The following is a 14,249-nucleotide window of genomic DNA, read 5'->3' as shown; positions in this document are numbered from 1 at the left end:
TCATTAAACAGATCTGTATGATGTGTAAAATACACTCTATGAGGCTGAATCATTGTTCTGTTACTTTAAATGTTTGGTGCGGCTGTATGCGTACATGTTGAACCAAGATCTTCTCTGACATCAGATTTGTACTGTATTAACGATACACCCAAGTAATATGGACTGTGACTCTTCCTGCTTATTTTGTTATTCATCAATCAATCAATCAATCAATTTTATTTATAAAGCCCAATATCACAAATCACAATTTGCCTCACAGGGCTTTACAGCATACGACATCCCTCTGTCCTTATGACCCTCACAGCTGATCAGGAAAAACTCCCCAAAAAACCCTTTAACGGGGAAAAAACAGTAGAAACCTCAGGAAGAGCAACTGAGGAGGGATCCCTCTTCCAGGACGGACAGACGTGCAATAGATGTCGTACAGAACAGATCAACATGATAAATTAACAGTAATCCACATGACACAGAGAGAGAGAGAGAGAGAGAGAGAGAGAGAGAGAGAGAGAGAGAGAGAGAGAGAGAGAGTGAGGTAATGGATTATACAACAACATTATTGAAAGTAATAATATTATAGTTATAGTTCTGGCTACTGTGGTACAATATGTTGAAAGTATGTATTAATACCTGGCAGTATACATGTGTGACAATAGTCATATGTGTATAATAACAGAAGAAGTATGACTAATGACTAATGATGGCAGCAGCAGCAGCAGGAGGCATCTGGCAGGACCACGGCAGCAGCACAACCACACACGTCACGCTGTCCAGGCACCGCTGTGATATGAGTTAATCTGAGAGACAGTGGAGCACAAAGGCTCCGGAGAAGAAGCCGAGTTAGTGACATCCAGAATGGCCGAGTTAGCAAGATGCAGTAATAGAATACGAGAGAGAGAGAGAGAAGGAGAGAAGGGAAGGTTGACTGAGAAGATGTTTCCAGATCACTACACTGTGACTGTTTCATGACATCCTATGACATACTATACTATGACATTTTCATGACATTTTGGACATCATACTATACTATGACATTTTGATGACATTTTGGACATCATACTATACTATGACATTTTGATGACATTTTGGACATCATACTATACTATGACATTTTGGACATCATACTATACTATGACATTTTGATGACATTTTGGACATCATACTATACTATGACATTTTCATGACATTTTGGACATCATACTATACTATGACATTTTGATGACATTTTGGACATCATACTATACTATGACATTTTGGACATCATACTATACTATGACATTTTGATGACATTTTGGACATCATACTATACTATGACATTTTGATGACATTTTGGACGACATATTATACTATGACATTTTGGACATCATACTATACTATGACATTTTGATGACATTTTGGACATCATACTATACTATGACATTTTCATGACATTTTGGACATCATACTATACTATGACATTTTCATGACATTTTGGACGACATATTATACTATGACATTTTGGACATCATACTATACTATGACATTTTGATGACATTTTGGACATCATACTATACTATGACATTTTGATGACATTTTGGACGACATATTATACTATGACATTTTGGACATCATACTATACTATGACATTTTGATGACATTTTGGACATCATACTATACTATGACATTTTCATGACATTTTGGACATCATACTATACTATGACATTTTGATGACATTTTGGACGACATATTATACGATGACATTTTGGACATCATACTATACTATGACATTTTGATGACATTTTGGACATCATACTATACTATGACATCATGTGTCTCTTAGACCCCATCCCAACTAGGTTACTTAAGGAGGTCTTACCTATAGTTAACACTCATATATTAGACATGATCAATATATCCTTATTAACAGGCTATGTACCACAGTCTTTTAAGGTAGCTGTAATTAAACCTCTACTAAAAAAGCCCACCCTGGATCCAGAGGTGTTAGCCAACTATAGACCAATATCTAATCTTCCCTTTATGTCAAAGATCCTTGAGAAAGTAGTCGCAGACCAGCTGTGTGATTTTCTCCAGGATAATAATTTATTTGAGGAATTTCAGTCAGGATTTAGAGTGCATCATAGCACTGAGACAGCACTAGTTAAAATTACAAATGACCTTCTGATTGCTTCAGACAAAGGACTCGTCTCTGTACTTGTTTTATTAGATCTTAGTGCGGCGTTTGACACAATTGACCATCAAATTCTGCTGCAGAGACTGGATCACTTAATTGGCTTAAAAGGTTCAGCACTAAGCTGGTTTAAATCTTATTTATCTGATCGTTTTCAATTTGTTGACGTTAGAATGAACCATCCTTACGCATACTAAAGTTTGTTTTGGAGTTCCGCAAGGTTCTGTGCTCGGACCAATCCTGTTTACTCTATATATGCTTCCGTTAGGTAACATCATTAGAAATCACTCTATAAATTTCCATTGTTATGCGGATGATACACAGTTGTATTTATCAATGAAGCCAGAAGAAAGCAATCAATTAACTAAACTCCATAATTGCCTTAAAGACATAAAAACTTGGATGAGCACCAATTTCCTGATGTTAAATTCAGACAAAACTGAAGTTATTGTTCTTGGCCCCAAACAACTCAGAGACTCTTTATCTGATGACATAGTTTCTCTAGATGGCATTGCTCTGGCCCCTGCCACTACCGTAAGAAACCTCGGAGTAACATTTGATCAAGATTTGTCTTTTAATTCTCATTTAAAACAAACCTCACGGACTGCATTTTTTCATCTGCGTAATATTGCGAAAATTAGGCCTATCCTGACCCGAAAAGATGCAGAAAAATTGGTCCACGCTTTTGTTACCTCAAGGCTGGATTATTGTAACTCTCTATTATCAGGTAGCTCTAGTAAGTCCTTAAAAACTCTCCAGCTAATTCAGAATGCAGCAGCACGTGTACTAACAGGAACTAAGAAACGCGATCATATCTCTCCTGTTTTAGCTTCTCTGCACTGGCTCCCTGTAAAATCCAGAATTGAATTTAAAATCCTACTGTTAACTTATAAAGCTCTAAATGGTCAAGCTCCATCATATCTTAGAGAGCTCATAGTGCCATATTATCCCACCAGAACACTGCGCTCTGAGAACGCAGGGTTACTCGTGGTCCCTAAAGTCTCCAAAAGTAGATCAGGAGCCAGAGCCTTCAGCTATCAGGCTCCTCTCCTGTGGAATCATCTTCCTGTTACGGTCCGGGAGGCAGACACCGTCTCCACATTTAAGACTAGACTTAAGACTTTCCTCTTTGATAAAGCTTATAGTTAGGGCTGGCTCAGGCTTGTCCTGTACCAGCCCTTAGTTAGGCTGACTTAGGCCTAGTCTGCCGGAGGACCCCCCTATAATACACCGGGCCCCTTCTCTCCTTCTCTCTCTCTCTCTCTCTCTCTCTCGTATCCTATTACTGCATCTTGCTAACTCGGCCATTCTGGATGTCACTAACTCGGCTTCTTCTCCGGAGCCTTTGTGCTCCACTGTCTCTCAGATTAACTCATATCACAGCGGTGCCTGGACAGCGTGACGTGTGTGGTTGTGCTGCTGCCGTGGTCCTGCCAGATGCCTCCTGCTGCTGCTGCCATCATTAGTCATTAGTCATACTTCTTCTGTTATTATACACATATGACTATTGTCACACATGTATACTGCCAGGTATTAATACATACTTTCAACATATTGTACCGCAGTAGCCAGAACTATAACTATAATATTATTACTTCCATTAATGTTGTTGTAAGATACTGTCATTACCTGCATATCTCTCTCTCTCTCTCTCTCTCTCTCTGTCTCATTGTGTCATATGGATTACTGTTAATTTATCATGTTGATCTGTTCTGTACGACATCTATTGCACGTCTGTCCGTCCTGGAAGAGGGATCCCTCCTCAGTTGCTCTTCCTGAGGTTTCTACCGTTTTTTTTCCCCGTTAAAGGGTTTTTTTTGGGGAGTTTTTCCTGATCAGCTGTGAGGGTCTTAAGGACAGAGGGATGTCGTATGCTGTAAAGCCCTGTGAGGCATGTGATTTGTGATATTGGGCTTTATAAATAAAATTGATTGATTGATTGATTGATTGATTGACATTTTGATGACATTTTGGACGACATATTATACTATGACATTTTGGACATCATACTATACTATGACATTTTCATGACATTTTGGACATCATACTATACTATGACATTTTGATGACATTTTGGACATCATACTATACTATGACATTTTGATGACATTTTGGACGACATATTATACTATGACATTTTGATGACATTTTGGACGACATATTATACTATGACATTTTGGACATCATACTATACTATGACATTTTGATGACATTTTGGACATCATACTATACTATGACATTTTCATGACATTTTGGACATCATACTATACTATGACATTTTGGACGACATATTATACTATGACATTTTGGACATCATACTATACTATGACATTTTGATGACATTTTGGACATCATACTATACTATGACATTTTGGACATCATACTATACTATGACATTTTGATGACATTTTGGACATCATACTATACTATGACATTTTGATGACATTTTGGACGACATATTATACTATGACATTTTGATGACATTTTGGACGACATATTATACTATGACATTTTGGACATCATACTATACTATGACATTTTGATGACATTTTGGACATCATACTATACTATGACATTTTGATGACATTTTGGACATCATACTATACTATGACATTTTCATGACATTTTGGACATCATACTATACTATGACATTTTGGACGACATATTATACTATGACATTTTGGACATCATACTATACTATGACATTTTGATGACATTTTGGACATCATACTATACTATGACATTTTGGACATCATACTATACTATGACATTTTGATGACATTTTGGACATCATACTATACTATGACATTTTGATGACATTTTGGACGACATATTATACTATGACATTTTGATGACATTTTGGACGACATATTATACTATGACATTTTGGACATCATACTATACTATGACATTTTGATGACATTTTGGACATCATACTATACTATGACATTTTCATGACATTTTGGACATCATACTATACTATGACATTTTGATGACATTTTGGACGACATATTATACTATGACATTTTGGACATCATACTATACTATGACATTTTGATGACATTTTGGACATCATACTATACTATGACATTTTCATGACATTTTGGACATCATACTATACTATGACATTTTGATGACATTTTGGACGACATATTATACTATGACATTTTCGACATCATACTATGAGATGATAAAAAAAATGATCACTTTTAAATGATGTTTTCAGTGATTCAGTATCCTATTACCTTTATTTTTTGTTGACATGCTTTAACATCTTTCTTTTATTTACCCACTATGCTTTGACTTTCTCATGAGAATACTTTGACATACAATACTGATGTTTTTCCGTCAGTTTTTTACAGCACTGTATTTTATGAATTGTCATTTTGTTCTGACATAGTTTAGTTTGTTGTTTTAAAAATATTTTTACAAATTATATTCTGACCTTTTTCCAAATTAAATTTTGTACTTTGACTTTTGACATACTATAGTATTCCTTTTTTCTTTCAACATTTAATTCTATGACATGTTTTGACTTTTCTGATTGTCACTCTTTCCACTTTCACCCAGAAATGCCTTTCTGTCAGAAAGCCCTCTGGAAAACGTCTCAGTAGCTACTTCAGGTGGCAGTGATTGAGTGCAGTTCCGAGGATCTCCAGAAGATGGCCACAGTGCATCCCAATGCAATACGCTCTGCACCACTGAACATGTTTGCATATAAATATATATACACAGAATGTTGACTACCATTAATGATAATAGTTCAATCATTCTATTTATTGTTATCTTTATGCTCTAAAATCAGATGGTGAGTATTCTGTACAGATTGAGAAGTCTTTTTAGGCAACTGTGTGCTTTGTGATGTCAGGGTATATACATAAAGTTGACTTGAATTTCATGTCTCCATAGTCTGGTAGTGACAGTACATTTACTGTGTTCTGCTATAGTGTTCTTACCTCAAGTGTTAACATTTTTATGCTACTTTAGACTTTAACTCCACATTCATTTATGATTTTCCCTTCTCATTAACTTAAAGATTTAGATTAATGATATAAAATATAATCAGTAAGTTAATTATGAGGTATTACACAAGACTTTGACCTGTGAGCACAAATGTACAAGCTAACCAGCTCTGACTGGATTCACTGTGTCAATATTACCCACATCTTTTGGGTCGATATGAACAGGTCATGTGACAGACGCAGACAGACACCAGAGTCCAGCTCAAAATGTTTATTCAGATTAAGAACAGATCAGAAACATTTAGTCACAATTACAAATGTCACACCAATGGAGGCTTACCAGTTATGAGTGTAAAGCCATAACCTGATAGATACCCATCTCTCTACATGACATTTAAACAGCGACACCACCAGAACATCCAAGAACTTATCAACGTTACAGGTGAAGCAGATTAGATATAAAATCACACTCAGTGAATTCGCAGCTGGAGCAGAAAGGTGACGTTTAGATTAAAGCCACTGCGTTGTTAACAATTTCATGTGGCGTTTAGCTGCTGCCCCCCAGGGTGTGCTTGTCGAACAGGTACTCCGCCATCTTGTTGTTGTGGGCGTCCATGCGGGACAGGTTGGTGATGTAATCGCCCAGCTTCTTGATGGCCTCCACCTGCTCATTCAGGTAGTGGGTCTCCAGGAAGTCACACAGCTGAGGACAGGAGGAGAGAACGGTTACCATTAATGAATCCAGCATCAGAGGAGTGTGTCGCTAACCCAGGACACCTTCAGTATCAACAGACTCTTCATACTTACATGAGGGTCGACATGATCAGAAGCCAGCTTGTGGAGATCCAGCAGAGCCTGGTTGACGTTCTTCTCCAGCTGCAGGGCGCACTGCATGGCCTCCAGCCCGCTCCCCCACTCATCACGGTCCGGTTTCTACGCAAGAAAAAACACAACACAACATTCAATTATAGCGGACTGAAGGGTCATTACATTAAGCCTCGTGAACACAGAGCACAATGATCTGAGTCAACAGTGTCTGCACCTGCATCACTGCACCCTCAACAAGCTCAGAGGATTAACTCTGGCATTTCACACTTTATTACTGAGCAAATTATTTAATTCAGGCCCGATTTAGACACGCATGATGCTGAGACGACTGATCATCATACAGAGTGGATCCTAAACTGCACAGTTGGCAACAAGTGTTGCAACACAGCATGTTAATCCTAAAATATCTGTACGTGCACAGACAGGGTGTGGCGAGACACACAACAGGACCAGTTCTTTAGCCTGCACTGACCTTGACGTCCTGGAGGAAGATGCGTCCTCCTCTCTTGTTCTGGAAGGACAGCAGCTTCTCGGCGTGCTCCCTCTCCTCGTCGCTGTTCTCCTTGAAGAAGTGGGAGAAGCCTTTCAGGGCCACATCGTCACGGGAGAAGTAGTAGGCCTGAGAGGGACGAGAGGGGAAGAGGACAGAGGTTAAAAACAGTGATTATGAGACCTGTCATTATTTGACAAACAGTAGTTATGCAGCCAGGTGTTGGTCAGGCAGGTGAGTCACGACTCTGGGAAGTCTGGTCAGTTTAGACGCAGAGCAGCACTCAGTTTGAGGAGCGTGAGTGTAAAAAAAAAAACAAAAAAAAACAAGCAATAAAAGAGCACTGTAAGCATGACACAGCACTTTCTGATCATCGAGGTGGGCTGGGCTATAACACTCCTTTTATGGCCGACTGCCAATCAGTTACAAACAACTGACAAACATACCACGACTGGAAATGCACATCCTCTTTCAGTTAAATATTAGATTTTTAAAAAGTAAAACAAAGTTAAAAAAAACAACTAATTGTGCCCCGCTGTTGTGCAATAATGGTTATGATATGGTATTTTTGGCAAAATTTTAAATGTAGAATAAAGTGATTTTGGTGGATCACAGTTTTAAGCTCAGATGTGGTGATGTTTTTTTCCTGAGAAGTGTTCGTCATGATGTGTCCAAAAACATCGGAAATTTAAATATCTAATAATTATTCCCATTTTGCAATTTCTGGCTTTGATAAGTGAAGGCTTTTGAATGTCTTCTTTACAACTTTCATTAAAAAAGTAATGCTATAGTATGTCAAAATATTTTTTAAAAAAAATCATAGTATACTATGTAAAAACAATAAAAATGTCAGTGTTGTATATCAACAAAATCCATAAAAAAGTAATATAGTACATTAAAAAAAACAAAGTGTAGTACATAAAACAATTTTAAAAAGAAAGTGACAGTATAGTAGCTCAAAAAACAAAACAAAAAAAACGTTTGTCATAGTAAATTATGCTCAAAAAACCCCCAAAGAAATAATAGTATAGTATGTCACAAAAAAAATCATTGAGTCATAGTGAGTAAAAAATAATAAAACAAAATACAGCCATTTAAATGTCTATGCCCCTCCCCTAAGACAAGATAATATACACAAGTCCCTTCCTACTAGTGCTTAAAAAATCTAACAAACCTCCCCCTTTATGCATTTATTATTATTATTATTATTATTATTATTATTATTATTATTATTATTATAATAATAATAATAATAATAATAATAACCATATACAGAGAAAATAAAATCACTTTAAAGTTATATTTCTTCCATTTTCTTCCATTCTTCCATTTTACATTTAGTCTGTCAGTGAGCCAGTGTGGGCGGAGAGTAAACAACCATGACACTGCACAGCAGACACGTTTCATTAGCACATATTAATACGAGCTATTTAAAAATAAAAACATATATTAATTACCATGGAGGTGTAGGTGTAGGAGGCGAACAGCTCCATGTTCACCATCCGGTTGACGGCGGCCTCGCAGTCGCGGTGGTAGTTCTGACGCACCTGGGACTCCATTTTGGCTGGCGTTTGTTTTTCTTAACAAAAACGGTACAAAAATAGAGCTTTAGTCGACTTGGTCAGTAGTGTTCAAGCAGCGAAGGTTCTTCGTGTCCGGAAAGTATCTTAGTTTAGAGATAAAAAGCGGGACGAAAGAAGAAGCTCCGTTCAAACACTGTTGAAGCAAGAACTCCTCACTGTTTTCTCCCCGATCTGAAATGGCTGCCTGCCGCTTCCTGTATTTATACCAAACCGGCCAGCAGCCCTCGTGACAGACGTTACGTAGTTCTATTTCAGCCAATCAGAGAGCTCGGACAGCACATGACTGCGCAAAGGGGAAATATGACCCAAAGAATGAGTCTGCACTTTTATTCCTTATTCATGAAAATCTAGATTAAAGTTCAGATGATTTATTGTGACCTGCTGCATGACGAAGCAGTTTTTACAATATCAAAATCCAATAAACTGCCTTATTTTTCATTTTAAATTCAAACAGAATAAGTTTAAGCACATTTACACAAACAGGATGAAAAAATAGTATCTATAATGCCCTTACTGTTAATGCATTAACTAGGCAACAGTACACCGAATTAAAAGTGTTTATCTCAAAACTGTCCATTTTTTTCTTTTGGGCACACTATACCATTGATTTTTTAAATCATTTTCTTGCACATATAATAACATGACATGTTTATAAATGGTTTTGACAGACTGCACAATGACTTTTTAGTGTTTTTTTCCACATACTATGCTATGGCTTTTTAAGTTTTCTTTTCTTTTCTTTTTTTTTTTTTTTTTAGAAATACTATATTGTTATTTTTTTGTGATTTTTTTTTTGACATACCCTATATTTTTTATTAATTTTTTGACATTCTATTCTTAAACTTTTAATGATTTTTTTTTAAATACTAGCCTATGCTATGATTTTTATTTTTTTGATACATTATACAATGAATTTGTTTTTAACATACTGTAGTATTATTTTATGAGTTATTATAAATATGTATAATATATAAATATTACATTTTATAATTTTTTTTAAATACTACACCAACTTTTTTCTTATTTTTTATGACATAATATTTTTTTGAATTTCTATGAATTATTTGAGATACTATACTATGACTTATTTATTTATTTATTTACTTTTTTAAAAAAAAAAAAAAAAACACTATACTATGACTTTTTAAAATTACTTTAGGACATACTACACTGACTTTTTATAATTTTTTGACACACTTTCCTATAACCTTTTATGACACACTATAAGATTACATTTTATGGAACTTTCAAAAAATACTATGTCTATTTTATTATGTTTCATGACATACTATACTTTGACTTTTTATGATTTATTTGGGCACTGCCGTAATACTTGTTTTCATAAACTGTTTTGACATACTCCATGATTTATTTATTTATTTTTTGGGGGATTCAAATGTTTTTATGACATACTATGGTGTTTCTTTTTTAAAGATATTTTTTGTGGCTATTGCCTTTATTCGACAGGACAGCTGTAGCATGAAAGGGGGGAGAGGGAGAAGGGGGATGACATGAAGCAGGGGGCCATGGGCAGGAAGTGGGCCCGTGGCTGCCACGGCAGGGACTCAGCCCCTGCACATGGGACCTGCTCTACCAGGTGAGCCAGTGGGGCCCCACTATTTTTTTAATGGAGTTTCATGGAGTCTGTTACACTGCAAAATAACTTCCATTGATCTCTTCCTTTACAGTTTAATTTGTTTCTCTGCAGTTTTAGGGTCTGTTGGAGTTACAGTGCTCTCAGAGCTCTGGTCTGGTCTATTTACCCCTAAAGCTGACCTTGCATATCGGCCTGAACTCCCTGTACAACCTACAGAACATGGTTAGTGTAGTTGTAGTCACACAGCTGCTGTAAAATGAGCTCGTTTTACCTCAAATGCACCACGACGCCTAAAAACTGCTGATAGTGTCTTTAACCAAGGTGGTTCTTACTGCATTACTCCACACCACAGCAGCGTTACGAAACAACACTGAGTCTGAAAAGCCTGTGAAGTCTTATCAGAGCTGAAACAAAACAGGAGCCAAGAAACTGTGATCAAAGTGGCTTTTTAATCATTAAACAGTGCTGAGAGAAACTGCTGTCCTGCTGCAATTCGACTTTTATCATGAAACAAAAAGGGTCTATAAAAGTAAAACTGATGGTGAGAAGCAATTAACGAGCAGCCAAACTGAACCCATCTGGATCTAAAATGAACTCAGACTGAGATTTGTGTTGAGGTTCGTCCTGACGTAACCTTGATCATTATGCTTCAGTGTCCCTGCCCTGCCTTTGACCTTAATGTGAAGTACAAGACAGTATCATTTCTGCTTTTATGAGGTCATAATAAAGTGATAGAGCGCTGAGAGTCGGTAGTTTTCCCCTCACATGGTGCCAGGGATGAGTGGACTTTAACAGACCTCTCAGTCTGGGTGGATGCTACGCTTATCTCAAGGACACTGCCTCTATTTACATGACTCCATGTTTTCATCACACCACCTCCTGATACTTTATTGTCCAGTGATTACATTTAATCCAACCTGAACTGTTTTAACTCTGCTGCTGGAGGGAACCTGTGATGTGACATTTTTCTCCACCAGAATAAAGGTATAGTAGTCATGTGTCAGCTGAAACTACAGTCCTGTAATAATAATGATATTCTGCTGGTTAACGAGAGCTGACGTGTGAACACTGAGCTGCTAAACTTCATCATCTCACAGAGCAGTTGTGTCCTCTAGCTTTAGTGTCTCATGAAGCACACAATAACTGATGGCTCCATAATGAGGAAGAGAAATATCTCACACTTAGGCAGGATATTTTAAATAATATTTTCATGGTAGGCTATATACTACGACTTTTTATGATGTGCTATACTATGATTTTTTAAGATTTTTTGGACATACTATACCATGATGTTTTTTGTATTCATTTTATGTTTTATATTTTTTCATATTAATTTTTTTGTCACAAAATACTTTTTTTTATGAATTTCTTTTAAAATTTGTAACATATTACTTTTTTAATGAAATTTTGCTGACACATTACACTTTTTTTTACTTGCTATCATATGACTGCATTAATTAATTTTTTGTATGACATACTTTCGTAAAACTTTATATGTATATATATTTTTTGACGTACTCACTGTTGTTTTTTTACAACTTTTTTATGAACTGTAGTAAGATTTTTTTCATGGATTTCTTTTAAATGTTATGCTATACTAATACTTTTTAACAAAATTTTGCTTCTTTGACTTTACTTTTTAATCAATTTTAAATGTAATGTCAAGTTTAAATGTAATTGTGCTATGAAATATAACACTATGACTTGTTATTTTTCATATTTTATGACTTCCATGACTTTTTTTTAAATTAAAACATTATGACATTATGATTTTTTTGAGACACTACACTGACTTTGATTTTTTTATACACTATTCTGATTTCTTAACCTTTTTTTTAATACTGACTTTATTTATGATTTTTTTTTTTAAAAATACTATACTAAGACTTGTTATCAGTCAAATTCGAAGGCATATTACACAGAACTTTTAATATTTTTAAATATACTATACTGATTTCTTTAATCAATTTTTTATGACGTACCATAAAATTTTATGATTTTTTTTACACAATGACTGACTTTTTTATTTTTCTTAATTTCTTAATATACAAAAAACTTTTATGTCACAAAATACTGACTTTTTCCTTAATCTCTTTTATATCTTATAATATACTAATACTTCTTTAAATGTCATTTTGTTACGACATATAACATTTCATAGACTATTGTGAGGGATATTCTCCTCTCTGAAGAAGTGACAGACTCGGTGTGAGGAATCAAGTCTCTTTAATCCATGCAGCATGGAGAGAGGCCCCAAGTGTTTTCTGACAACCCTCAGAATGTACAGACTTTTATACAAAGCAAAGCTCTGACCCCAGGTTGCATCCACCAGCTGCACTTGTAAATGAGAGTGCTGCCCCTAATAGAAGGTTTAGCAAAACAGGAAACTTCCCCCTAAGAAATAATAATAATGATAATAATAATATAATAATACTGAATTTATCATTTTTTAAAAAACTGTCATACTATACTAAGACTTATCATCAGTACAATTTAAAGTCATATTACACTGAATTTTTAATGATTTTTTTTAATATACTATACTATGATTTCTTTAATCATTTTTTTTTTTGACATACTAGAACATTTTTGATTTTTTTTTTTTTTTTACATATCCTATACTATGACTTTTTATTTTCCTGACATACTATACCATGACTTAATGAATCTATTTATAGATTGACTTTTTAAATTAATTTTTGTCACAAAATGCCATGACTTTTTCCTAAATTTCTTTTGTTATACTATACTTTTCATAAATGTAATTTTGTTGACATATAATGCTGACTTTCAAAATGTTTTTCATATAATATACTGTCTTTTAAAATTAAAACATTTTTATGACACTTGATTTTTTGACTGATTGTTTTAAAAAATGTTTTACTATACTAAGATTTGTTATCAGTAAAATTTAAAGGCATATTACACTGAATGTTTTAATGATTTTTGACATACTACACTATAACATTATGATTTTAATGACATAGTATAGTGGGATTTATCTGCTGCCAGATCTACTGTCAGTGCACACTTTGTCCTAGAGTCTGAGAGAAGCACCTCTAAGCTGCTGTATATTTACTGTATTGGCCATAAACCAGGGAACAATAAACTGAATCTATAAAACTTGTCATTACAGCACGACGTCTGTGCGTCTGAACCCAGTTTACAGCCCACATGTTCAGCCTTGACTCAGCGTCTCTCATTGTCTCTCTGTGTTATGGACCATGATTAGGCAGTCCTGTAAAACCATGCTAACAGGTTCAGCTGAGGATTGTGCCAAGTCATTGTTGTGACTCAGCATTCCACAGTTTCAGGGGGCCGAGTCTCGTGACCAAGCAAACTCGAGAGGAGAAGTTAACCTCAGTGCTCTGCTGGCTGGAACCAGTTTGAGAAATAAAAAGGAAGATGAAACTTTAAATAAGGAACCAGCGACTGGACGAGATTCACTGAGATCTGTACGTTTGGGCCAAAGTGTGTCCGGTCCCATAACGGTCTCTGTGCTGGACGGACACTGGACTCAACAGCAGAGTCATGTGTTCATATTTTACATGTTAGTGACGTGTTTCCTGGACAGACATCAGTCAGCTGACCAACAGGCCGACGCTGCTCTCCATAAAAACAAAGA

At 35.6% G+C, this 14,249-nt stretch overlaps 1 protein-coding gene across 1 annotated transcript; it reads right to left on the bottom strand.

Moving 5' to 3' along the window:
• Positions 1-6,382: 6,382 nt before the first annotated feature.
• On the bottom strand, positions 6,383-9,219 carry LOC125879326 (ferritin, middle subunit). Its single transcript, XM_049561164.1, has 4 exons — positions 8,902-9,219; positions 7,427-7,573; positions 6,934-7,059; positions 6,383-6,829 (listed from the first exon to the last, which is right to left on the bottom strand). Exons 1-4 carry the CDS (start codon positions 9,001-9,003, stop codon positions 6,674-6,676), a joined length of 531 nt encoding a protein of 176 aa, XP_049417121.1. The 5' UTR covers positions 9,004-9,219; the 3' UTR covers positions 6,383-6,673.
• Positions 9,220-14,249: the final 5,030 nt, after the last annotated feature.

This window comes from Epinephelus fuscoguttatus, linkage group LG19 (assembly GCF_011397635.1).
Source record: "Epinephelus fuscoguttatus linkage group LG19, E.fuscoguttatus.final_Chr_v1".
NCBI classification, from domain to species: domain Eukaryota; kingdom Metazoa; phylum Chordata; class Actinopteri; order Perciformes; family Serranidae; genus Epinephelus; species Epinephelus fuscoguttatus.
The sequence above is the reverse complement of the archived record's forward strand: the minus strand, read 5'-3'. Positions and strand labels throughout refer to the sequence as shown.